The following is a 27,558-nucleotide window of genomic DNA, read 5'->3' on the forward strand; positions in this document are numbered from 1 at the left end:
GATTAAAAGTCCAGAAATTGATACACCGGTCAAAGATGGCTGCTTCCACGGGCACGTGTAGAAAGTAAATAAGTTAATTAAGAGATTAATGCAACGTAATTAACGTTAATTAGCTAATTTAAAGACAATGGGCAAAGACAGAAAGAAGAAGTTTAAAGCCCCAAAGCAGCAGCCGACAGGGCTACCAAGCGTTAGGGAATTTGAGGCGGAACTGCGAAATGGCGATAATGTTGAAGTCGATAACGAGCCGTCTGGGGTTGTTGCAGAAGTTCTAGAAAAGGTAGTAATTTAATTTAGCCCAGGAATCTTGCCTGTAATTTAGACCATTTATTTTTATTTTATTGAATTTAAAAACAAGGTGACTCTTTTTGTCGGGTACTACAGTTGTCGTTGATTTTTTGACGACAGCTTTCCCCATCACGAATCAGTCAGCAATTTGAAGTATGATTTTACCAGATTTACATACTTACATAGCAACTCTACCAGCTCATTTTGAGTAATTCATTTCAATAATACCAGTATTTCTCTTTTATGACCAGCCCAACAAAGTTAGAAAAAGTAATCTCAGAAATATGTGCTTTTATTTACATGTAATGGGTTTACAAAGTTTCGATAACAGGGCCAATAACTCTATATGGAAGATTGAAATGAACAGTAATAGGCCTACTGCTTGAATGGCATTTAGTAATTGAACACGTTAAAAATAAACACAACAGTTCTATGGATAACAATTACTGTATTTCTATTACAGTTCACGATAGTTTTGAACACAACCCACAAAAACCCTTTAGCCTGTATGCAAGATTTCATTAACACAGACAATAACTCCTCATACAATTGATGGATGAATCTGTAATTCATTTGGGAGAGAGAGAGAAATGGGGTTTAAGGTCCACTCAACACAAACTAGGGCATTTCGGGACTAACATATGGTTCAATTTTATTTCCATAATTCGTTTGCGCGTAGGGGGCTTTAGCAGTGGGAGGAAACCGGATGGCCTGGAGAAAACCCACGAGGTTGGGTAATTCATTTGGGATCATCGTTATGACTATATCTGGAGAACCTTGACCCTCTCTCGACTGGCGTGGTTTCGAATCCCCGGTTGTACGTGACAAGGAGTAGGGTCGCCTGTCCAACCTCGTGGGTTTTCTCCGGGTCCTCCGGTTTCCTCCCACTGCTAAAGACCCCAACGCGCAAGCGAATTATGTAAATAAAATTAAACCATATATTAGTCCCGAAATGACCTAGTTTGTGTCAAGTGGATGTTAAACCCCATTTCTCTCTCTCTCTCTCACCTTGACCCTCTCAAGAATTTACTGAAAATGTGAGCAATAAAAATGTGGGTGTTGAAAACTCAAGTTAAATAGTTGAACAATTTGTTTGTAAAAACAGCTTTAAGATTGAAAGATTTTGTTGTGTTTTCTTAGCAAACTGATGTCAATCTTTGACGAGGTTCATTTTTTTTTTACTTGCAATATAATCAAATGTGCCCATAACATTTCTGCAAAAAAAATTGCAGCTATACATGTACATGTCTATAAAATACAATACAAAATTCAACAGACCAGACTTCATGTATTAATAAAGAAAATAAATGGGGATGCCCAAGTTCAGATTTTGTCATTGATACATGTACATGTACCATATGGTTACTGCTAAATTGGGGTAACTGGATGAATCGCCAATATTTATCTTCTCAACTTTCAATAGTAATAATTAAAAAAGAAAAATATATGTGAATAATATTTTAAATAAATAGGAAATGCAACCCCAAGTAAACTATTTATACTAATAAGGCAATCTTAGCCAATGGTTCAGAGAAAAGTAACTGATTTTATTTTGTATATTTTAACTCCAGAGTGGCAGTTTTCAAAAGGGAGTAACTAAGGCCATATAAAAATATATTCTGGTTCTCAGGGTTTTTTCAAATTTTTCTTGAAGAGTTATTTCCTGTAACCGGGGTAGAATATTTACGCGCAGTAAATAATGAAACAAGTAATTTTACCTTTTTTAAAGTGACACAGGATTATCTGAGAAGTAGAATATTTTATTTATACGAAAAGTTTTGTATGTTTTAGCTCCAGAGTGGCAGTGTTGAAGAGAGAAGTAACTATAATGTTTTGTATATTTTAGCTACAGAGTGGCAGTGTTGAAGAGAGGGAAATAGGATGTAGTATATTGGTCAGTCTTGTATCTCAACAAGAGGCCGTACCAGTTCTACTCAAACACAATATCATCAAAATTCTCGGCCCTTTAATTGTTGATCCTAGTCCAGATGTCAGGTGTAGATCACTAGGGGCTCTCAGGTGTGTTATCATTAATTCACTGTTTTACAGTTCCCCATTTACATCAAGCTCATGTCAGGAGAGGTGCTGGCTAGCTATCTGATTAAAACACAGATCCTATTTCGTTTCGTTTTTATAGTTCAAAATTTTGTTTTACTTGTCTTTACTACACTAGGATCTGGAAGCGTTGTTATACATGACTGTATAACCCGTGTTCTGGATGGTGTGAGGGATTAGCCAATAAAACGATCTGTTACAGCAAGTTTTTGGCGTTAGGTGCTCGGAACTGTGGGTAACACACTAGAAACAACAACGCTGATTGGTTAATCAAATGTCTGATGTCATAGGGTCAAAAGCCACTCGTATTGCCCCTGACACAACCTCCCACTACAACTAATCAGATCTTCATGTACATGTAGTAGAGGCCACCAAAAGTATAAAAAAACGAAACAAAATATAAGTCTATATTTTAATGAGATTGCGCTGGCTCGCTAACCTTGGCATACATGTAAACGAACCTTGGATAGTTGCAATTCGAAATAAAAGAAGTTTTGTAGCACCGCCGTCTGGGCCAAATTTCCCTCAGCTCACTTCATAGTACATGTGTGCATTAGCCAAGACGGTACAGAGCAGTACAAGGCCATGTGACATCAATGTAAATGAAATGCATTTTATAACCACATTATGTACCTAACTTTTTGTACTAACTTGAAAGGGAGATGGGATGGCCGAATGGTTTGCACATGCACACTGTGTTATAAGGTCTGTCATTGAGTCAACTAGCATGATTTCGATTCCCCGGTTGTACGTTTCCTCCCACTGCTAAAGACCCCTATGCGCAAACAAATTATTGAAATAAAATTGAACGATTATGTTAGTGCAGAAATAACCTTGGTTTTGTCGAATGGACTTTAATTAATATTAAGATTAATAATTTATATTTTATGTACTTTTACAGAAATTTGAGTGTTGATGGAGGCCATGAAGTTTGTGAAGAAATGATCAAGAAGGATGTAATGACTCCCCTTGTGGCCCTATTCCATAAGGTAGACTTCAGTTAATGTATTTGTATATGGTCCATGATTCATTTAACACCAAAAATATCCTACAAATCAAAAATATGTTGGATCCTGTTTACTTGCTAGGGGGTTGGATGGCCGAATGGTTAGCACATGCATGCTGTATCATAAGGTCTGTCATTGAGTAAACTGATTCCCCATGTGACAAGGATTAGGGGCATCTGTCCAACCTCGTGGGTTTTCTCCGGGTTCTCCTGTTTCTTCCCACTGCTAAAGACACCTACACGCAACCAAACTATTGAAATAAAATTGAACCATGTGTTAGTCCCGAAATGACCTAGTTTGTGTCAGTGGACATCTACAAGACATGTTTAATCAAAAGCGCTATGGTGCTGTTAAATCATTACAAAGGTTTTGATCGTGGATAAAATTGGTGATTGTAGTCAGATTTATCAATTGTTACATGCCTCTTACCGTAAAATCAGAATATAGTTCAAACCCTGTTCAGTATGAACCTTGTTGTTAATTCAGTATGAACCTTGTTGTTATTTCAGTATGGACCTTTTTGTTATTATGTTATTTCAGTATGGACCATGTTATTTCAGTATGGACCTTGTTGTTATTTCAGTATGAACCTTGTTGTTATTATTTCAGTATGGACCTTCTTGTTATTTCAGTATGGACCATGTTTGTTTTTATTTCAGTATGGACCTTGTTGTTATTTCATTATCAACCATGCTGTTGTTATTCAGTATCAACCGTGTTGTTGTTATTATTTCAATATGGACCGTGCTGTTGTTATGGACCATGTTGTTGTTTTTTCAGTATGGACCTTTATGGACTCCAGAAACAGAAGATGTGAAATGTGCTGATACCTCTGTTGATATTTATGTTGAAGCTGTACATTTATTATGGAATTTATGGTAAGCTATACCTGGTGCTGAATTCACGAAAACTTTTAACTAAAATATTTTAAAGATGCATACTTTTTATTGGTTGAGATTTTAAATCCTATTACTAATTTTAACCCAATAGCCAATGAAAGGGCTGAATTCTTAAAAATTAAGTTTTTATCGAATACTCAAATTAGGAATTAGTAATATTAGTATCAAAAAGCTAAAATAGAATGAATTGGGTTAAACGTCTCGTCAACAAAATGTTTTGGTTATTTTGTTACTAACATATATACTTAATATTTTTCTTTTGTCACATGTGCAGGGGGGCTGGATGGCTGAATGGTTAGCATGTGCGCGCTGTATTAAAAAGCCAGTCATTGAGTCAACTGGCATGGTTTCGAATCCCCGGTTGTACATGACAAGGAGTAGGGTCGCCTGTCCAACCTCGTGGGTTTTCTCTGGGTCCTCCGGTTTCCTCCCACTGCTAAAGACCCCCTACGCGCAAGCAAATTATTGTAATAAGATTAAACCATATGTTAGTCCCGAAATGACCTAGTTTGTGTTGAGTGGAAGTTAAACACCATTTCTCTCTCTCTCTCTGTCACATATGCAATGCTAAAGAGGCAGGTTTTCCCCAGATAACTTTTTTTTTTTTTTTTTATTAAATTTCAACTGTCAAGGATCTCTAACATTCGTAGTTGACCTAAAACAGTTAAAAAATCTTTAAAACCTTGCATGATGGACCAGACCAAGGTCTAAGTTGGAAATAACATTTTCAAAAACGCTCATTATCGGTAAACCCTTGGTTGATTGCAGGTGCGCAGATCGCCAAAAATTAGTGATGGGGACAGTTCATGCGCGGGCGACTATTGGTAAAGAGGGGGGTTCGGGAGTCCTCCCCCGAAATTTTTTGAAAACTAGGCGCTCTAAAACGCACTCTGTGGGTATTTTCAGCATCATTTTCTGGCAAACAATTCTAATTCCTGAGGCAGCAAATGATACGAAATCTAATCCAAAGACAAATCTTCAAGCCACCGTTCACGATTTATTCTCTCATGTACACTACAAGAACTAGAAAAAATTTACACTACTGAGATTCCAGCTCCGCCTCCATTCCTAGTAGTATTCGAAGACTACGTAAAGTCTTTGACAAAATGTGTATTCAATTGGATACACAAATGTACAGGCCTACAAATCTTTTAATTTATAAAACTAAAACAAGCTACACACACAACTAAACATATCAATATTCAATCCCAATTGAAATAAATGTAACATTTTACTGTATTATTCATTCAGTGTAGATCCAAATAATAATTTAAAGAATATTTTCTTTAGAAATTTATAAGTGTTCATACAGAGTCGGGCCCGTAGGCTGGAGCAAGGTGGGCGGGTTCGTTTGTGAAACAAAAGTACCGACTATATAACCGAATGCCGCTGGCGTGAGCTGCTAGAGGTGGGGTGGGGTGGGGTCTTTTACAATTTTTTGAATTTTTGTTACAAAATGGTGTCTAAATATGCATTCTCAGCGATTCTGAGGAGTTTTTACCAATAACAAAATAGTTCAGAGAGCAATTTTCTAATCGAAAAAAAACATTCAATAAACTGTTTAATATATTTAAAACTAAAGAACAGTACACTTTAATTATATCCATTCTGCCCATTTCTTTTCCCTTTTGACTTCTTTCTGGCCGGCCCATGACAGGTTTTAAAAAATGTTTTTTCCGATAAATTTCTTTCTGGCCGGCCCATGACAGGTTTTAAAAAATGTCTTTTCCGATAAATTTCCTAAATTTCTAAACCATCTTCAAAACAGCAAAAAAACTTCACTTACTTGTAATAATAAGTACACGATTCTTGGCCCAGCTTACTGTACTCCAAAAGATAGAGGGTTTGAGTCTTAAATTTTAGATTTAATTGCCTATATTCCACAGAGAGAGATAGAAACCAGTCTTTAAAAATATGTTTATTTAATATGGCAGCAAATCTGGCAATGAAGGGTTCCCCTGATATACAAACTAAATCCTTTAATTTGGTGATTTATTATCCAGTATACCAGATAAAAACAAAATCTCAATTATTCCTTTAATACCCAGCGTCTCAGATATGCACACCTACGTGAGATACATATTATTATAATCCCTATGGAATATTTTAATTATTTACTGTTATAATATGAATTATCACTTATTCCCTGTTAAATAAAAATCGGTCACCGGTTGCAGCTGTATAACTTCAAGGACCCTGGCCTCAAGTGCCTGGGACTAACTCTACACTTTCTGAAATATTAATAAAAGCCCTGGAATGATTTCAATTTCAAAAAATAAACAGTAAGCAAAACATCAGAAATAAGTGGTGGGGACACAGTATATCATGTCCCCACCACTAAAAATATTGGTGGGGACGCGTCCCGGTGTCCCCACCGGGATCTGCGCCCATGGTTGACTGTTTGCGCTTTAAGTTCTATCATTGAATGATGTCACTTTGTTTAGATCCCACGCTTTTATGTGAGGAGGAGTCGGGTTTCTCTAGGTCCCTGGGTATCCTCCCACCTCCCGCTAAACACCACTACAACAAGAAGTAAGTTATTGCAGTAAATATGTACTATTTGTCACACTAAACACTATTTATTGAATAACAATTACTGGTTTATTAACATGCAACGTTTCGGCGATTATACTCTCGTCTTTATCAAGCATTTGTTACTATTTGTTATTTTCCAAATTTTCTACTTTGTATTTCGGAGAGATTTAACTCTCTTCAACCCCCTCTTGTTTTATAATCCAATATTTGCAATGGTGATATTTTATATTTGGTTTAATGGCCGAGAGTGAGACATTAAGTAATATATTGAAACAACACAAGTAACGTTAGTGATGAGTCGTTGTTTCAACAGTTCCCCAAATCAATAGTATCATACGGAAAATGCATCATCAAATGAGAGCTATTTCGACAATACGCTCTAATCTTAATACTGATGCTTGCCAGAGTGTTGTTAGAGCATTAGTAACATCACACATGGACTATGCAAATTCTCTTCTATTAGGAGCACCAGAAACAGCTTTAAACAGACTACAAATAGCGCAAAACAATGCTGCACGTCTTACAACTAAAACACGAAAATTTGATCATATATCAGCTAAGTTACAGAAACTCCATTTGCTTCCAGTTCGAGCGGGGGTTCAATTTAAAGCTCTTGTGAATGTGTTTAAATCAATTTATTCTGACACTGCACCCAGTTATTTAAAAGAACTCTTTGATTTCTATACTCCCCAGCGATCCAACCTTCGTTCGTCAAATTATCGTAGCATATTGAGGATCCCCAAATATAATAAGCGTTCTGGTGAATATGCTTTCTCCGTCAGAGCAGCTAAAATGTGGAATGATCTTCCAAAAACTCTTCAAGAATCCTCTTCCATCCAGACCTTTAAGACTAACTTAAAAACATACTTATTTCAAAAATGTTTTGTTGTGAACTGTTTTGTTGTGAATGCGCTTAGAAATACTCATGTGTAATGAAGCGCTATATAAATCAAACAATAATAATAATAATATTACGCAATGTCATAAGCTCGAGACCATTAAACAACTTAAAATACAGACACTCGCACCTGCTTTGCAATGAAATACGTCACACGGTTCCAAAATTTTAACTAGTATAAATAATGTATGCTTTGCACATTGCCCGTACCCTTATTTGAAATAATGATATGCCAACATCAAAGGATGACGTCACATCTGTATTTTATATCAATATATTTTCAGTGAGAGTCGTGATATTTTATATCAATATATTTTCGGCAATAGTTGTGATATTTTGTATTTTCATTGAGAGTCGTGATATTTTATATCAATATATTTTCGGTGATAGCTGTGATATTTTATATTTTCAGTGAGAGTTGTGATATTGCAGTAAAGATATTTAATAAAGAGAATTTAATTGAGTGCCTTCTACCTTGTTTAAATTATGATGTATATACTTACCCGTTATCTCTAGCTGTTGGTAAGTATATTATTGATAAAACCATACAAAGTCTTTAGTAATGGGCAGATGGGTGATTGAGTTGTCTAATGGGTGAATGTTAGATCATAAGGTCTGTAATGATTCAAGTGGTGTGTTGAGTCAAGTGGTGCGATGAGTCAAGTGGCTTGATGAGTCAAGTGGTGTGATGATTCAAGTGGTGTGATGAATCAAGTGGCGTGATGAGTCAAGTAGCCTGATGATTCAAGTGGTGTGATGAATCAAGTGGCGTGATGAGTCAATTAGTTTGATGATTCAAGTGGTGTGATGAGTCAAGTGGTGTGATGAGTCAAGTAGCGTGATGAGTCAAATAGTGTGATGATTCAAATGTGATGAATCAAGTGGCGTGATGAGTCAAGTAGTGTGATGATTCCAGTGGCATGATGAGTCAAGTAGCGTGATGATTCAAGTGGTGTGATGAGTCAATTAGTTCGATGATTCAAGTGGTGTGACGAGTCAAGTGGTGTGATGAGTCAAGTAGCATGATGAGTTAAGTAGTGTGATGATTCAAATGTGATGAATCAAGTGGCGTGATGAGTCAAGTAGCGTGATGATTTGAGTGGTGTGATGAGTCAAGTAGTGTGATGAGTCAGATGGTGCGATGAGTCAGGTGGTGCTATGAGTCAAGTGGTGTGATGAGTCAAGTGGTGTGATGAGTTGAGTGGTGTGATGAGTTAAGTGGTTTGATGAGTCAAGTGGTGTGATGATTCAAGTGGTGCAACATTCAATTACTTTTTGGAATTATCAGATATCCTCTCACAGTCTCATATAACAACCTTTGGTCTTCGAAGGAATTATTAGTGAGCAGAAATTTGCTCGTGTATCTGTTATCACTCGTCACTTCAGTCAGTTATTTAGAAGGATAACTTGTGATTTCCTTTTGCGTTCGTCACTTCCCTTTCTTGAAATCTTCCTTATGTATCTACCGTAGCAATGATCTTTGTGTTAAAACTATATTTGAACATGCTTAACCAGTTCTATCACATGGTTTCCTCCTACTGGTAAAGACCCCTACACGCAAGCAAAATATTGAAATAAAATTGAACCATATGTTAGTCCCAAAATGGCCTAGTTTGTGTCAAGTAAGCGTTCAACCCCATTTCTCGTTCCCTCTCTTTGATGTCATAATGTACCTATCATTGTTTTGTTTATAACTCAGTGTATGTATACTGTTGATGTCATAATGTACATGTGTACGTATCGTATTATTTTGTTTACAGCTCAGTGTCTGCATACGGTTGCCGAAGATAACAAACAGGTGGCAACGTTCTGTAAAGAAAATGGTATTATGGGTAATCTAGAGAAGTTAGCTTGTATGTCATGTGATACGTCCGATTCTCTACTTCTTAGAACTTTAGTTACTGGTAGGATATGAATTTTTTAAAGGTTATTTTCCGAGGTGGGTTCGACCTTCCCCGTTTGTACCTGACAAGGAGTAGGGTTGCCTTGTCCAACCTCGTGGGTTTTCTCCGGGTCCTCCGGTTTCCTACCACTGCTAAAGTCCCCTACGCACAAGCAAATTATTGAAATAAAAATGAACCCTATGTAAGTCCAGAAATGACGTGGTTTGTGTCGAGTGGAGAGAAATGAAATGAAATGGGGTTTAACGTCCTACTCTTCTGCACCTAACCTGGGCTAATTGAAGACGGGCATACGCCATACAGTGTGCTATGAGGGAAATTTTGCCCGGGCAGCGGCGCTACGGCCTACTCTTATATCGAATTCCAACTGCCAAGGGATCTTTTACGTGCACGCCAATGTGTACACAGGACCTCGGTTTTTCGTCCCATCCGAACGACTAGGCAGCTGTCCTTGTCAGGCCCTCCATTCTGCATCACTGACAAGGGGAAACCACGCCGGACAATCGAGATGAACTTTCTCGGCCAATGCAGGGATCGAACACCCGACCTCCAGGCTAGCGAGCCAGCGTCTTACCCACTTGTTTGTACCTGACAAGGAGTAGGGTCGCCTTGTCCAACCTCGTGGGTTTTCTCCGGGTCCTCCGGTTTCCTACCACTGCTAAAGTCCCCTACGCACAAGCAAATTATTGAAATAAAAATGAACCATATGTAAGTCCAGAAATGACCTGGTTTGTGTCGAGTGGAGAGTGGAAGTTAAACCCTTTTTCTCTATTCTGTCTAGAATATTTATTTTGTTTGGCCTGAGTATTTTGTTGTGTATTGAAGGTATAAGGATATATTTATTTTGTTTGGCTTTAGTAATTGAAGATATAAGGATATATTTTATTACTATTTTGTTTTATTCAAGGTATAATGATAAATGTCTGTGGAGATGAATTGACATCAACTGCTGGATGTATTATATCAGCCATTTTGAAATCAGCTGGCGATGTTTTAGATGTAAATATAGTCGATAAAATATCAACAGTTGAAGTGAAAATACAAGAGGTAGGTTTTCTCGTAAAATATTATTTATCTATCTGTTATAGAGATTGGGATTGCCGAATGGTTGGCATGTGCGCGCTGTTTCATAAGGTCAGTCATTGGGTTAACTGGCGTGGTTTCGATTCCCTGGTTGTACGTGACAAGGAGTAGGGTTGCCTGTCCAACCTTGTGTGTTTTCTCCGGATCCTCCCGTTTCCTCCCACTGCTAAAGACCCCTACATGCTAGCGAATTTTTGAAATAAAATTGAAACATGTGTTAGTCCTGAAATTACCTCCATGTGGACATTAAACCCCCATCTCTCTCTCTCTCTCTCTCTCTCTCTCTCTCTCTCTCTCTCCCCCTAGCCATTACACAGATCACTACACAGTAACATGTTACAATACAATATATAAAATTATAGTTTTATTTTTCTTGTAGAATGGAAGTGGTGATGCTGCACCAGTACCAATGGAAGAGGCAGGAGCTTCCGTAAGTAATATACAACAGCTACATATCAAATTTTATAGTGAAAACATAAATCTTTTATATTCTATCTGGATGGGGGGGTTGGATGGCCGAATGGTTAGCGCTTGCACGTTGTATCATAACGTCTGTCATTGAGTCAACTGGCGTGGTTTCGATTCCCCGGTTGTACGTGACAAGGAGTATGGTCGCCTGTCCAACCTCATGGGTTTCCTTCAAGTCGTCCGGTTTCCTCACACTGCTAAAGACCCCTACAAGACATGTTTTAATCAAAAACAGTATTCTTGTAATTATGACTATCAGTAAGTGACTGCAAAATAAGCAGAAAATTAGTATCTATACTAATATTTGTGACCGTCGTTTGTTCAGGGTTATCGGCTACACTACAGCTGTCCTGAGGCTGAATTTGGTGTAAAGGGGTAGCTCAGACCAGGGCGTAACATATGCCTAGTGGCGATGACCTACCACTTCCAGTCTCAGAGTTGTGACCCCTGGGCGAATTTCGACCCAAGGTGAAGCCTGGGTATCCTACTAGTTAATAATATTACTGAGAAAAATAAAATGACATATGAACATCTGGTTTTACAAGCGCCAATTCAACCTCAAAACATTTGGTTTTAACACTTTATGATTAGTGTTTTATGGCAGTTCTCTTTGACATGTATGCCAAAGCGGCGCATTCAGTGTACGTCACCAGCCAAATTTTCATAGACTTCTTGTTAAATCAAGTGACCTCGCCGTCTCGACTCCCGAACTGTTGTCAGCTGATGTTACCCTTTGGAGCTAACCAGGTTAATTTTTGGTAATAATAGTGTTTTGCTTTTTGAATAACAGTGCTATCCTTTGGTAATAACAGTATTATCCTTTGGTAATAACTGTGTTATCCGTGGGTAATAACAGTGCTCTTCTTTAATAACAGTGTCATCCTTTGCTAATAACTGTGTTATCCTTGGGTAATAACAGTGCTATCCTTGGGTAATAACAGTGCTATCCTTTGGTAAACCTTTGTTAATAACAGTGTTATGCTTTGTTAATAACCATGCTATCCTTTGGTAATCATTTGGTAATAACGGTGTCATCCTTTGGTAATAACAGTGTTATCCTTTGGTAATAACAGTGTTATCCTTTGGTAATAACAGTGTTATCCTTTTGTAAACCTTTGGTAATAACCGTGTTATTCTTTGATAATAACAGTGTTATCCTTTGGTAATAACAGTGTTATCATTTGATAAATCTTTGGTAATAACAGTGTTATGCTTTGTTAATAACCCTGCTATCCTTTGGTAATCCTTTGGTAATAACAGTGTTATCCTTTATTAATAACAGTGTAATGTACTATACTTTGGTAATAACAGTGTTATCCTTTGGTTATAAAGGTGTTATCCTTCGGCAACGCATGTGTAACTTTTTTTTTTATAAACAATATTTCATTCTCAGAGAAGGATTGAGGAACAGGCTAGGCCTATATTAATGATAGTGTTAACGATTTGTATATATTTTACAGGCTATAAGTGAGACAAGTGACCATTCTATAGCTTTGACACCAGAAGAGACAGAAACATCGGTAAGTTTGAATTATGCTATTCTGAAAATAATGTAATTGCAATGCCTTTTGTCTAGCTTCGGACACTGCTCTATAAATTGCATTTTATAGAGAGAGAAATGTGGTTTAAAGTCCTCTCGATACAAACTAGGTCATTTTGGGACTAACACATGGTTCAATTTTATTTCAATAATTTGTTTGCGCATAGGGTTTTTTAGCAGTGGGAGGAAACTGGAAGACCCAGAGAAAACCCATGGGGTTGGACTGGCAATCCTACTCCTTGTCACGTTCAACCGGGGAATCAAAACCACGCCAGTTGACTCGATGACAGACCTTATGATACAGCGCGCACGTGCTAACCACTTTAGGCTATCCACCCCACCTTTTATAGATCAGACTCCAGAAGATATGGATTCCATACTTACATAACATCAGCAAAATAATATGACTGTTATAGAAGGAAAGAATGAAATTGGGATTAATGTCCTACTCCTCTGCTTCAACTGGGCTAATGAAGACAGGTATACGATATAGGGTGTGCTATGAGAGTTGTTTTAAATGCACACAGCTCCGGTTTCATGCCAGGTCGTCTGACTGACAAGGGGAAAACCATGCTGGAAATTCACTGGGAACTTTCTCGGCCAACATGTGGGTGGATTCTGGACCTATAGGTTAGTGAGTCGGCTCCTTACTCACTGGGAAGCCACAGTGGCTCAGTGAGTAAGACCTTGGCTCGCTAACCTGGAGGTCCATTGTTTGATACTTACAGTAGCCAAGAAAGTTCATGGGGATTTTCCGGCATTGTTTCCGCCTTGTCAGTGGTGCAGGATGGAGGGTTTGGTAAAGGACAGCGTATAGTCGTTCTGATGGGATGAAAAACTGAGGTCACGTGTACACATTGGTGTGCACGTAAAAGAACCCTTGACAGTTGGAATTCCTTATAAGACTAGGCCATAGCGCCGCTGTCAGGGCTAAATTTCCTCATAGCACACTGTATGACGTATGTCCATTTTCATTAGCCCAGTCGGAGAAGAACAGTATGACGTTAAACCCAATTAATTTCCTTACTCTCTGATCCACTGTGGCCCCTATGGAGAATAAAGTAAACTCTCAGCAATTAATAATTTATCCATTTCTTTTTATTTCAGAAACTATTAAAAGAAATAGATAATTTATTAACAGCTCAAAGAATTAGTGCAGAAATTGTTGCTAATTTATGTTGTTCTGATGGTAAGAAAATATTTATTTAAGATTTAAATGATGGAAAGGGAGATAAAGGCTAACATACGATTATTCTTTGTCTTTAGTCAGGGGGTTAAGGTAGCTAAATGGGTAAGGCGCTGGCTCGCTAGCCTGGAGATCGGGTGTTCGATCCCTGCATTGGCCGAGAAAGTTCATCCAGATTTCCCAGGCGCGGTTTCCCCTTGTCAGTGATGCAGAACGGAGGGCCTGACAAGGACAGCTGTCTAGTCGTTCTGATGGGAGAGAAAACCGAGGTCCCGAGTATGCATTGGCGTGCACGTAAAAGATCCCTTGGCAGTTGGAATTCGATATATGAGTAGGCCATAGTGCCGCTGCCTGGGCAAAATTTCCCTCATAGCACACTATATGGCGTGTGCCCGTCTTCATTAGCCCAGTCGGAGCAGAACAGTAGGATGTTAAATCAGATTTCATTTCATTTCATGTCTTTAGTCAAGAGCGATGCAAGAAATGTTGGCAGATTGTTCATATTATATTGTATGTGGAGGATGCCCTATTTGGAGAAATTTTTCGTTAAGTACATTTTTGTAAAAGCTGAATGGAATGAAATTATTATTGGACTGATAGAGATTCAACATTCACAATATTGTAGTTTGCAAGAATTTTAAAATCCTATAAATGAAATTCCACAGCTGAGATGAATGACCGAAGGAGCTAGATAATTTTATTTTAATAACAAATGTACCGACTTACACAATATATTTATATGCTCACTTTTCAGAACAAACCCTATAGATTTTCAGCATTTTGAGACTTTCCATTCCAGAGTTATTTCCCTTTTGCAGAAAACCTTGTGAATGTGATAGCGGCTGTAGATTTTGACAGGTTTTTTTTCAAATTTTATCCAATGTTTTGTTATATTTTAGATGATGAGTCTGAAGAATTACACGAATCCAGTTCAACAGAAGATTTACAAAATGATGAAGAAATGGAAGACAATTTTGTAAGTTACACATCAACTCACTTTATTTATATCTGAAATCTTGTAGGTAATGTTCAGGGTAGGTAACTGAACGTGCATGTTAGATCAAAAGGTCTGTCATTGAGTTAAGTGGCTAGATTTCGACTCCCCTTACTATATTATATTATATTATACAGTAATCCTCGCATAAGTTGGATTTGTATAAGCCAAAGCTTCGCTCAACTCGGATAAAAAGGTTTGGACCCTTTGATCCCGCTTGTTTTTCTATTTAATTTCTGCGCGTAACTTCAGAATTTGACTAAGCCGGTTTTGTCCCGATGGTCTAAAACACGGTTAGCTGTTCCATGCACAGAGATCCAAAATACTTTCCCCTATCATTTGGACTCAAATCAGCCATATTGACGCGACGCAATAATAGAATTTTCACAGAAAATTCGAAACTCGCTGTCTGCCGTACGAGACACTTTCCAGGAAAATTTGGGACATTTTCCAAAGAGGGCGTCAAAACAGAAGTTATCTACTCGCCCCAAAACAGAAGTTATCTACTTGCACACCCAAACAAAAGCTTGAAATGTGCCTTTGAATCAATTATTTTCCGGCTCTTGCAGTTTATTTTTAATCGGGCTAAGATTGAATTTTGGTCTTCGGCTAACTTGGATCTTCGCATAACTCGGATAAAATTGGCCAGTCCACTTAGATCCGATTTATGCGAGGTTTACTGTATTTCCTATCGTATCTCACTATATTGTATTATATTTCCTATTGTATCTCACTATATTGTATTATATTTCCTATCGTATCTCACTATATTGTATTATATTTCCTATTGTATCTCACTATATTGTATTATATTTCCTATCGTATCTCACTATATTGTATTATATTTCCTATTGTATCTCACTATATTGTATTATATTTCCTTTTGTATTTCACTATATTGTATTATATTTCCTTAATATATATCTCACTATATTGTATCATATCTCACTATATTGTATTATATTTCCTATTGTATCTCACTATATTGTATTATATTTCCTTTTGTATTTCACTATATTGTATTATATTTCCTTAATATATATCTCACTATATTGTATCATATCTCACTATATTGTATTATATTTCCTATTGTATCTCACTATATTGTATTATATTTCCTTTTGTATTTCACTATATTGTATTATATTTCCTTAATATATATCTCACTATATTGTATTATATCTCACTATATTGTATTATATTTCCTTTTGTATTTCACTATATTGTATTATATTTCCTTAATATATATCTCACTATATTGTATCATATCTCACTATATTGTATTATATTTCCTATCGTATCTCACTATATTGTATTATATTTCCTATCGTATCTCACTATATTGTATTATATTTCCTATCGTATCTCACTATATTGTATTATATTTCTGTATTTTTTCAGTCACAGTTATGTTTGTCAAGTGAAGTTCATTCACAGTTCATTAATAATGATATTTTTACAAAGGTGGGTTATAATTTTTATTTAATTGTTCTTGTAATACTGTCAGAATTGAAATATCCATATAAAAAATCTAAAATAAAGCTTTTATCCTATCACACACTCAAAATATGGAAGGACAACCCGACAGGGACACCCGTCTAGTTATTTGGATGAGATGAAAAACATGAGGTCCTGTGTACACATTGGCATACACTGAAAAGTTCCCTTGTCAGTTGGAATTCGATATAAGAGTAGGCCTTAGCGCCGTTATGCGGGCAAAATTTCCCTCATAGCACACTGTATGGCATTTGCCCATCTTCATTAGTCCAATCAGAGCAGAACGGTAGGATGTTACACCCCATTTTATTTCATTTTCATTTCTTTTTTATTACAGTTATTAAATAAATCTGAATGTTTATCAGAAGACAATAAAAATATTCTAGAGGCATCGCAAGATGGTCGAAAAGTTATAAGAAGGTAAATATATCTCGTTTTGTTCACTCTACCTGGTTGAAAAACGTCTTTTCGAGGCGCATTAAACTTTTAGGGGGGGGGGGGGTGGATGGCCGAATGGTTAGCACGTGCGCGCTGTATCATAAGGTCTGTCATTGAGTCAACTGGCGTGGTTTTGATTCCCCGGTTGAACGTGACAAGGGGTAGGATTGCCTGTCCAACCTTGTGGGTTTTCTCCGGTCTCTCACGGCTAAAGACCCCAAATCGCAAGCACATTTTTTTAAAAATAAAATTGATCCATATGTTAGTCCCAAAATGACCTAGTTTGTATCGGGTGGACGTTAAACCCCATTTCTCTCTCTCTCTTTTGATTCCCCGGTTGAACGTGACAAGGAGTAGGTTCGCCAGTCCAACCTTGTGGGTCCTCCGGTTTCCTCTCACTGCTAAAGACCCCAAATCGCAAGCAAATTACTGAAATAAAATCAAACCATATGTTAGTCCCAAAATGACCTAGTTTGTGTCGTGGGGATGTTAAACCCCATTTCTCTCTCTCTCTCTCTCATTCTACCTGTAGTAGGAGACATGGTGGCTCAGTGAGTAAAGACGTTTGCCGGCTAACCTTGAGGTCCCGTGTTCGATCCCTGCGTTGGCCGAAAAAGCTTATTTATTGTCAGTGCAGTGTGCACATAAAAGAACGCTTGGCAGTTAGAATTGGATATAAAATTAGGCCATGGCGTCGCTGTCCGTGCAAAATTTACCTCATAGCACACTGAATGGTGTATGCCTGTCTATATTATCCCAGTTCGGAGCAGAACAGTAGGATGTTAAACCCCATTCCATTTCATTTCTTCAGTTTACATTTTATAAACTTGATTTGGTATGCACCAGCCATTCAGCTGTAGTCTTGATCAAAATACACTGGATAATCAAGATCCATACTTCAGGAAATAACTCTGACACAAGTTCTAAGTGTAAATCAAGGGTGTTATAAAGTCCCGTCTTCATTAGCCTAGTACGGAGCAGAACAGTAGGACGTTAAACCCCGTCACACGTCAGACAGGGTATAATCTACTGTTAAAACATGTCTGCATTAAAGTATCCTTGTTTTGTTTTGTTTTAGTTTTTCCCAAGTTCAAGTTCATAGTTTATTGTCAGCTCATAATATGGTAAACGCAATGGATGCTAACGATCTTGGTGGTTTAAACAAACTGGAAACTGTCTGGGAAGGTTTAGCTAAATTATCCACTTCAAAACAAGGTAATTTATACATACCTTATATGTATACCTACTCAAAAATTCTTAAAATAAGCACAAAGTCATGCTTCCCTTTTTCTTACGTACGTAAGAAACTTATAAAAATACCATTCCTAGAAAATTCTCAAGACCATTCTGACGTAAGCACAAGTCAAGTATAAGTCTAAGCACATTGTGACTGGTAAAGTTAACCATAAACTGAGACTACGATGCTCTATAATGTCATAAAAACAACTTTGGTATGCGAATAACGTCATAAATTTGTCGTCTGCTTCATTGACGTCATATACATATGGTTGATTAAGATGCATTTGACATGTCCCCTATACACATATAAAATGTGCCACAAGATAAAAAACGCAGACGCATACAAACTAACTGAATAATTGTGAGATCGCCTGATCTTAAAGTAGCCTGTGTGTTTGTAGCCTATTGTTTACTGATTGGCAAATAAATAAAATGGTTTCAGGATAGAAGCGAAATTTTCTATAGCATTCTTAATTTCTTTTGGAGAAGGATTTTCTCTGTCTTGTAATTGTCTCTTTGGTATCAAAAGGTTTCGGAAATGACGTCGAATAACTCTACGGTCAGTCATCTTTTTGAAACAGAAACAGACTTAAGGTTGGTAAGCAAGCCGTATACCTTGCTTGGGACTTGTGCTTGGATTGACTATGTTTAAGAACGAAGTTGTGTTTAAGTTTTTTCTTGGAACGCACAATAACGTTCTTGTGCTTATAACGAAGTCTACTTAAAATCTAAGCACAAGAACGTGCTTAAGAATTTTCTAGGAATAGGCCCCAGGTCTTTCTTTAGGCCTGAAATGGTTTCTAAATTTTTAATTAGACATTAATTAACTGATCCAGACCATTATCAACTCCGATGGTATCAGATTTCTCCGATATTAAATAGAATCGAACAGTTCAGTCATATTTTGATTTAAGCTTAAAATGGAGGAGCGAGACTTAGCTTCGAACAACCAGTATGGTTAACAGAACACAGTTTTTATGGGAAAAAATCACTGTTTCCCATAAAAACTGTGTTCTGTTAATGCGTTTCCGAATCGCTAAATGCCACTTAAAGATTAACCAGTATGGTGGTTGCAATTATTGCACGCATCTTGCCAAACCTCCAAAGGCTAATATCTTCGCTTGCAAAAGAGTAATTTGAATGAAATTTTCAAATGGAAACAAAATTTCATTTCTCTCTCTCTCTCTCTCTCTCTCTCTCTCTCTTAGATATTTATCCTCTTTTCTAGCTGAAGATTTCTTTTTGTTTTATTTTATTTTTTAAATTTTTTTTATTTTGTTTTATTTTATGTTATTTTTATTATTTTATTTTATAGCTACTGGAAAAAAGATATGTATTTATATTATTTTTAGTATTTTTTATTGTATTATATTGTATCTTATCTGATTTTTGTAGCAACTGAAGATAAGAATTTTTTAGAAGCTGTAACAAGTGCCATGAGAGCTGTAATACAAAAACTAGCACAACTCAAGTCACCAAAGGTAACTTTAAATAAAACATTTGTAATGAAGACATGATTTCTGGTTGTCCCAGAGTTTTATCTCATAAACTGTTCAAGATGTCTTTATAAAACTTTGTACGCACATAACCTATAATATGTATTATAATAGATAGATATTTCTGTTCCTATGGAAACAAAATTGTAGGTTTTTTTTCATATTGAAGTCAAAGTCTTCTTGTGATCTAGATTCCCCCAAGCATACCAACAACCCAGGAAAATCATGGTTATTAATCCTGTTGTGTTTTGATTCAAATAACTTCTTGTTGTTTTTGGTTTGCTTGAGTATACCCCCCTCCCACCCTCAGACAACTTGTTAATTTGATTTGAAGAGTTTTTATTGTAGTTTTCAGATGTAACATCCAATGATCTACAGTTTCTATATACGATGGGAAAATCCAGTTATTGTACATCAATACGAGTTAATACGATTAGAATCATAGCAACAGTTGGATGTCTCCTAGCAACCAATATACAACCACATCCTATACTAAAGGTATGTAATAGCTTAGCTTCAATTTCTTAAAGGAGGCTAAGTGGGTAAGGCGCACTAAAGGTATGTAATAGCTTGGCTTCAGTTTCTTAAAGGAGGCTAAGTGGGTAAGGCGCACTAAAGGTATGTAATAGCTTAGCTTCAATTTCTTAAAATTAAGGGGGGTAAGGCACTGGCTCGCTAGGCTGGAGATTGGGTGTTTGATCCCTGCATTGGCCGAGAAAGTTCATCAAGATTTTCCGGCATGGTTCCTCCTTGTCAGTGATGTAGGATGGGGGGCTTGACAAGGACAGCTGTCTAGTTGATCAGATGGAATGAAAAACCGAGGTGCCGTGTACACATTGGCGTGCACATACATGTAAAAGATCCCTTGACAGTTGGAATTCGATGTAAGAGTAGGTCATAGCGGCACTTTATGAGTAAAATGTTCCTCATAGCCCACAGTACGGTGTATACCTGTATTCATTAACCCAATTGGAGCAGAACAGTAGGACGTTAAACCCTATTTTGTTCAATCATTTTGATTTTGGTGTTGAGTTATTTGTTATAATTTGATTTTGTTGTTTTAGGATATTTAGTTATTTGTTATAATTTAATTTTGTTGTTTCAGGATATTGGGTTATTTTTGGTTGAGAATTGTAAAGATCAAGATTTATGGGTGGTTGCCGAGGCTCTTGATTCTATATTTGATGTGTTTGGAGAAGATCACATCGATTCAATTGTTAAAGAAATTGACCTGATTCAAAAACTGCGTACAATATTACCTCCACTGAAAGCTAAGGTAAGTATTTTGTTGGTTTGTAGATTTCTGGACAATGTTTGAAGCAGGGGACTATTAACTATTAAAACGTTAACTACCCCCTATTGTGTAATTAATTTGACGAAGTGACGAAGAACTATGTACTATGTTCTAAGAATAGGTTGGGGAAAATACCTCCAAGACATTATATTACGCCCTACACACAGTGAGTGGCCGTTGTCCAGGACGTAATATAACGTCCTACACATGCTGCGATTGTGGGGGAATTCCCAAGGGATTCCCCCAAGTGACGAACTATGTTCTAAGAATAGGTTGGGGAAAATACCTCCAAGGCATTATATTACGCCCTACATACTGTGAGTGGCAGTTGTCCAGGACGTTATATAACAACCTACGCACTTAACGGGTTAAAATGAGTCTGTTTGTTCGTCCGTCCGTCTATCATTACTCATGGCTTAATCCACGCTAAATTGATTATTTAAACATACATTATGCAAGAGCTAAATCACCCTTTTGCAGGTCTTTCTATAGGTCTTTAATGTTATATAAACTATTAATTAGACATTTATTAACATGACAAGACCATAATCCACTCTTGATGCCATCTTATGTGTTCGATTTTCATTGGATTTGAATCAGATCTGCTGTTCAATGCCCATTGATGATTAACCGCAAAAATGGATAATCGAGACTTACTTTATTATCATTACAGTGGTAACAATGACTATCAAGGCTACAGTGTTTTTAAAATGAGGTTTTCTCAGCACTTGTCTATCTCTTGGAAAATGAGGGTGGGCATATCTTGCATAGCAACCGCTTGTTAATTGAAGGTAGACAAATTTGAATGTTGATTTGTGAATGGCTACCCTTTTTAATCCAAATTGCCTACACCAGGGAATTGCATACTTTTTCTGGAAGACCTGATACCACTCTTTACTGATCTAGCTTACAGAATTTTTTGTGTCCAATTAAAGTGTCCAATTAACCTAGTTATGGATCTGTTATGTAAGATTGAGATAAAGAGCTGGCCGTTCTTGCTATAATAGTTTAAAAATAGATAATGCAAAACGAATATATTGAAAATTTCAATCAAATTACTTTATTCTGAGCAAAGTTATGACTGTTTGTAGTATTAGCTTAGATCAGTCATTATCGTACCAGAGGTACATGACAACCGAGACTTAGCCTCGATGGTCCATTTTATCATTAAATTTTTAAATCTCGCGGATGTTTAAATCCATTTAAATCTCAGCCATCCGATAGTCTAGAGTTTTTATTATAGGCTTGTTATGTTAATAGCCAAGTTGGAGTAGGACATTAAACCCCATTTCATTTCATTTTATTGATGTTAATAAATGTCTAAATAATAATTTTATAACATTCGAAGCCAAGATAAAGACCTACAATAGACAGATTTAGCTCTTACATAATGCATCTTTGATTTATATGTGTCCTCTTACATAATGCATCTTTAGTTTATTTGTGTCCTCTTACATAATGCATCTTTGTTTATATCTATGCAGTTACATAACGCATCTTTAGTTTATATGTGTGCTCTTAAGAAAATTTGTTTTATTTTACAGATCAGCCTACAGAAAAAGAAACTGGGAGATAAATATCCAATAATTGCGACAGCCAGAACCAATCTGATCCGTTTTATACGATATAAATCATAAACTGCTGCTTTCATCAGAATTTTTATTAAAAACATTATTTTGTTGAGAAAAATATGTGATAAGAGATAGGACTAGGCTGCGCCTACATAAAAATCTTTAGATCGGGAACAGAGCCCCAAGCACTACGGGAGTGGGAGATGAGGAATGTCTAGTGGTAAAACCATAAGGTCTGCCATTGAGTCAAGTGACGTTGTTTCGATTCCTCACTTATACGTAAAGGGGAAGGGTAGTCTGTCCAACCTCATGGATTTCGTTGGATCCTCCGGTTTCCTCCAACGGCTAAATACCCCTATATGTACGTGCAAGTGAATTATTAAAATTACACCATATGCTAGTTTAAAATGACCTGGTTTGTGTCTAGTGGACGTTAAACCCCATTTCTCTTCTCTGTCTTTTCTTGGGAGCCACGCTTTTGTTCCTTAGACAAGTGCGCCTCAATTGACAGACTTTGATTTTTGGTATGTCACAATTCCAAGATGGCGATGATAACGTCCTGCTCAGTTCCTGACAAATGTACATATTAAAAAAATTTGCTAATGAATCAATTTTAAGCACACGATATCAACTATAAATACTTCAACACTCGTTAAAAAAATATCTTGTTCTGTAATTGCACACATAAATATTCAGTGATAATATTCAGGGGCTGGTCGCACCATTTCTGTAAACAATAAGCTGCAGTGATTACTCATGTCATGTGGCCATCCCTTAAAGAATTGTGACTAGTTGATTATAGACAAATACTAATCATACGTTTACAAATATTTATTGAATCAGTCGTAAAACATTTCTGTCCAAGTGATTGCCGGCTTGAGTTAATATGTCATATGTGATCGTCATTTGTGATTCTTTACTCCAATCGTTTCAAAATTCAAACCATATAAAGATATTGAATCATAAAATCGGCTACTTGTGTTAGTTGTCTCATTGGAGAGTCTAGCGAGGTATGATTAAGCCGAACTCTTAGCAAACCATATAAGGATACAGGATGTCTAGCGTGGATGATTACACCAAATTCGTGGCAAACCATATAAAAATACAAGAGCCTAACGAGGGATGATTACACCAAATTCGTGGCAAACCATATAAGGATACAAGATGTCTAAGCGTGGATGATTAAACCAAACTCTTAGCAAACCATATAAGGATACAAGATGTCTAGCAAACCATATAAAGATACACGATGTCTAGCAAGATTGATTACACAAAACCATATAAAGATACAAGATGTCGAGCAAAATTGATTACACAAAACCATACAAACAAACAAGATATGCAAAAAATTGTTATGCTGCTGATGATGCTGAATGAAACCACAATGTGTGAAATTTTTGTTCAATATTTACTGTTAAAATACAGATGTGACGTCATACTTTGATGTTGGTGTATCATTATTTCAAACAATGGTGCGGACAGTGTGCCAAGTGTACATTATTTATACTAGTTAAAATTTTGGACCTGTGTGACGTATTACATTGCAAAGCATGTGTGAATGTCTGTATTTTAACTTTTTTAATTGTCTTGAGCTTAAGACATTGCATATTTCAGACTTAATTAAAACCTGGGGTCTGTTTCACGAAATTTTAACTAAGATAAAATCCAAATTTTAGTAATTTGATTAGATAATATTAGATTGATTTTAGTGCTAAGCCAATCAATATTTAAGTATCTACTAAAATTTGGATTTTATCTTTGGTAAAGATTTCGAGAAACAGGGCACTGGTTACTTTCGCAATCAGCTAAAATAAATTATGTAACAATGTACATGGAATTAATATTACTCAATTTTGTTAATAGTGATCATTGGATAGTTTTAGTTTATCTTGGAGCTTGTTTTCACCGTAACCTGGATATCATTTAATCTTGTGTATTTAGCACTAATTTCTTTCACATTAATTCAGTAACAAATCTAGTTTAAAGCTGACTAATCAATTTTGATAATGAGTGTTCAATTTAAAAGTGTTTAATTTCCTGACCACTGTTAATAGCAGTGATGGGATTTCAAAATATTTCTTGTTGGACATTTTTACCGAAAATAAAGGGTCATAACTCTTATTGTTATTTAAGCAGGCAGATTTTAGACCACACACAAAAATCAAAAAAATATTCAAATTCGTACGTATTAAAAAATAATTGCACCTCATTATTGTTCATACATAGTGATAATTGGACAGATTTAATTTATCTTGTGGTTTGTTTTGTTGGTGGTAATATGATATATTATTGTTACGTTTACTTCAACATGTGTTATTGTTTATTTATCACTGTAAAATTTATATCCTTCAATTATGAACCCATGTCCTTTATTAATGAATTTATCTGCTACAAACAGATCTAAGTTATCACTTTCTAGACTTATGTTTAGTTATCAGTTGTTAGTAATCAGGCAGTGCTTATTAAGGAGGTGTTGTATATAAGTCATTAAGTAGGTGTTATATCATTCAAGTGTTAAACTGTGACTAACGATTGATACATGCCACTATATTTGTTTATTCAAAGTGATGGGTGTTATAATTAGTTCTGAGTTATCATGGCTTGCATAATTTAATGGCAGAACTCTTAAATAGTAAAAGGCCTTTGTTCACAAATGAATGGTTTCAGTTTCACAGTGTATATAGCACTTTGTTATGCGCAACTGTTTCTACATTTTAGTGACCGACTGTTAGATCTTTGTTTACCACTATCTCCTTAAAGATGCATTATCTAAGAGTTAAAACGGCCATTTGCAGATCTTTCGTTTGGCCTCAAATACTCTATAAATCATTAATGAGACATTTATTTACATGACAGGCCCATAATCAACTCTCTAGACCACCAGATGGTTGTGATTTTCAATGGATTTAAACTCGATTGACAGTACATCATTAAATGTGAGATCTTTATCTAAATCTTAAATAATGCATCTTTATGCTTGTAAATATTCTGCAGGTGAAAGTTTTTCAATTCATCGACTAGTCTGAAGGAGAAACCGTATTGAAAAGTCCATCAATTTAAAAGTCTTTAAAATGTTGCTGTTGAGGGTATATTTGTTTCCTGGCAATGCTGTTTGATGTTAATAACAATTAACCTATATATTATATGGACTATGTTCATTATGTCAAAGTGTCGATCGGGATCAGACTAGTAATCGCATCCACTTATCTCAGTAGTCCGTCTATCTATAGCATTCTCTCGTTTCTTCTCTTCTCCATGGCCATGAATATTCATGATTTTTAGGCAAGGGGAGGGAGGGGGGTAAATAAGTAAAGAAAGAAGACGTCACAGCCTATAGATTTATTTTGACATGATCAATATTTTCATCAGATGGTTTTGACATAATTACTAGTCTGAGTCCATCCGTTGTATGCATAGTTATTTCCCTTTACATCATTCACAATGCTTTATGTTAATATTATGGAGTATCTTCATAATAATATTCATAATGACTTTCAGATGTAAAACTGACAGTTCAACAAGGCTGTTTAACAATAACATTGAGTCTGGACGGCTGGTTTTACTCTTGTGTTCATTGAGCTTTAAACATAATATTATGTTTCTGTCTTAATTACTGGATGATAAAAAATTTGAGTAGACTAGATTGTCCACAAATAAATATGTTCATGTATATAAATATATTGTATAATGTTATTTTGATAGATGATGTCCTCCTTATGATACATCATTACAAAAATAAATATTTAAAATGGAGTCGTACTGTTTTATTGTTACCATGTGGTGCTTCATAGGGTCAAAGCGCAGCTCATATTCACTTTTCTCTCTCTTTTGGACAGGGAAACACGGTCACTCAGTAAGTAAGACGCTAGCTTGCTAGTCTGGAGATCGCGGGTTTGCTCTTGAGAAAGTTCATTGGGATTTCCTGGCGTGGTGCCTCCCAATTAGTGGTGCAGGACAGAGGGCAAGACAAGGACAGCCATTTAGTGGTTCGGATGATACTTAAAACATTGTACACATGTGCACGTAAAAGATCTCTTGGCAGTTACAATTCGATTTTAGAGTAAGCCGTAGCGCCGCTGTCCAGACTAAAATTCCCTCATAGCACACTGTATGGCATATATCCGTCTTCATTAGCCCAGGTGGAGCATTTCTTGTGGACACCTGAAAGTTTTCAAGGACATTTTTTAACAAAGTAAAAAGGGTTGGGGTGCTTCAGGTTAGATATGTTGTTGATTTCATAATCTTAACAGCCACTCAGACATTTTTAAAGCAATAACAGGGTCAATATTTTGATTCAGACCATGCCTATTTATTGGCTATTTGTCTTTCAAGCGCAATGTCTGACTCAAACAGAATAAGCCGTTTATGTATGCAGATTGGAAACTTTTTTAATTTACCTAAAGGCCCAACAGTTATTTTGTCCCTTACCAGATATAAACAGGGTTTTGTTTCCAACCATTTATTATTTTTAACACTTAGATTTTTTTTTGAGGGATTTGTTTACAACTTTAGGTTTAAGCATGGACGACTCTGCTGCTGGTGGGCATCTAGGTGGCCTGTAATGACAGAGTTCTCAAAACGTTCTTTTTTATAGCAGTACTTCATTGTCATATGGGGGGTTGAATGGCCGAATGGTTAGCACAGGCCCGCTGTATCGTAAGGTCTGTCATTGAGTCAACTGGCATGGTTTCCATTCCTCAGTTATATGTAACAAGGAGTAGGGTCGCCTGTCCAACCTCGTGGATTTTCTCCGGGTCCTCCGATTTCCTCCCACTGCTAAAGACACCTATGCGCAAGCAAATTATTGAAATAAAATTAAACCATATGTTAGTCACGAAATGACCTAGTTTGTGTCGAGTGGACGTTAAACCCCATTTCTCTCTCCCAGCCAACACCGGAACCTCCTGGTTAGTTCTATCCGAAGGACTAGACACAATCCTTGCTGTTCCTTGCCCTATCCTCAGTCCTGCATCACTAACAGGGCAACCACACTGAACATCCTGAAACTGGGTTAGAACTTTGAAAGGTTGTTCCTTGCCATATCCCCAGTCCTGCACCACTAACAGGGGAACCACACTGAAAATCCTGAAGAATACATTTCTCAATGGTTTGACAGGTTGATCCCTGCCCTTGAGGTATATGTAATTCAACTGTCCAAAAATTTTGCCG

General features: G+C 36.6%; 1 protein-coding gene across 1 annotated transcript; it reads left to right on the forward strand.

Annotated features, from left to right (window-relative positions):
- The first annotated feature begins 31 nt into the window (after window positions 1-31).
- LOC126816956 (HEAT repeat-containing protein 3) lies at window positions 32-26,142 on the forward strand. Its single transcript, XM_056099340.1, has 18 exons — window positions 32-280; window positions 2,135-2,307; window positions 3,245-3,332; window positions 4,131-4,228; window positions 8,095-8,204; window positions 9,443-9,586; window positions 10,491-10,630; window positions 11,046-11,096; window positions 12,595-12,654; window positions 13,782-13,863; window positions 14,760-14,836; window positions 16,256-16,318; window positions 16,689-16,771; window positions 17,868-18,004; window positions 19,424-19,509; window positions 19,873-20,022; window positions 20,630-20,800; window positions 22,363-26,142. Exons 1-18 carry the CDS (start codon window positions 128-130, stop codon window positions 22,453-22,455), a joined length of 1,959 nt encoding a protein of 652 aa, XP_055955315.1. The 5' UTR covers window positions 32-127; the 3' UTR covers window positions 22,456-26,142.
- The last annotated feature ends 1,416 nt before the right edge of the window (window positions 26,143-27,558 follow it).

The sequence above is a fragment of the Patella vulgata genome, chromosome 3, assembly GCF_932274485.2.
Source record: "Patella vulgata chromosome 3, xgPatVulg1.2, whole genome shotgun sequence".
NCBI classification, from domain to species: domain Eukaryota; kingdom Metazoa; phylum Mollusca; class Gastropoda; family Patellidae; genus Patella; species Patella vulgata.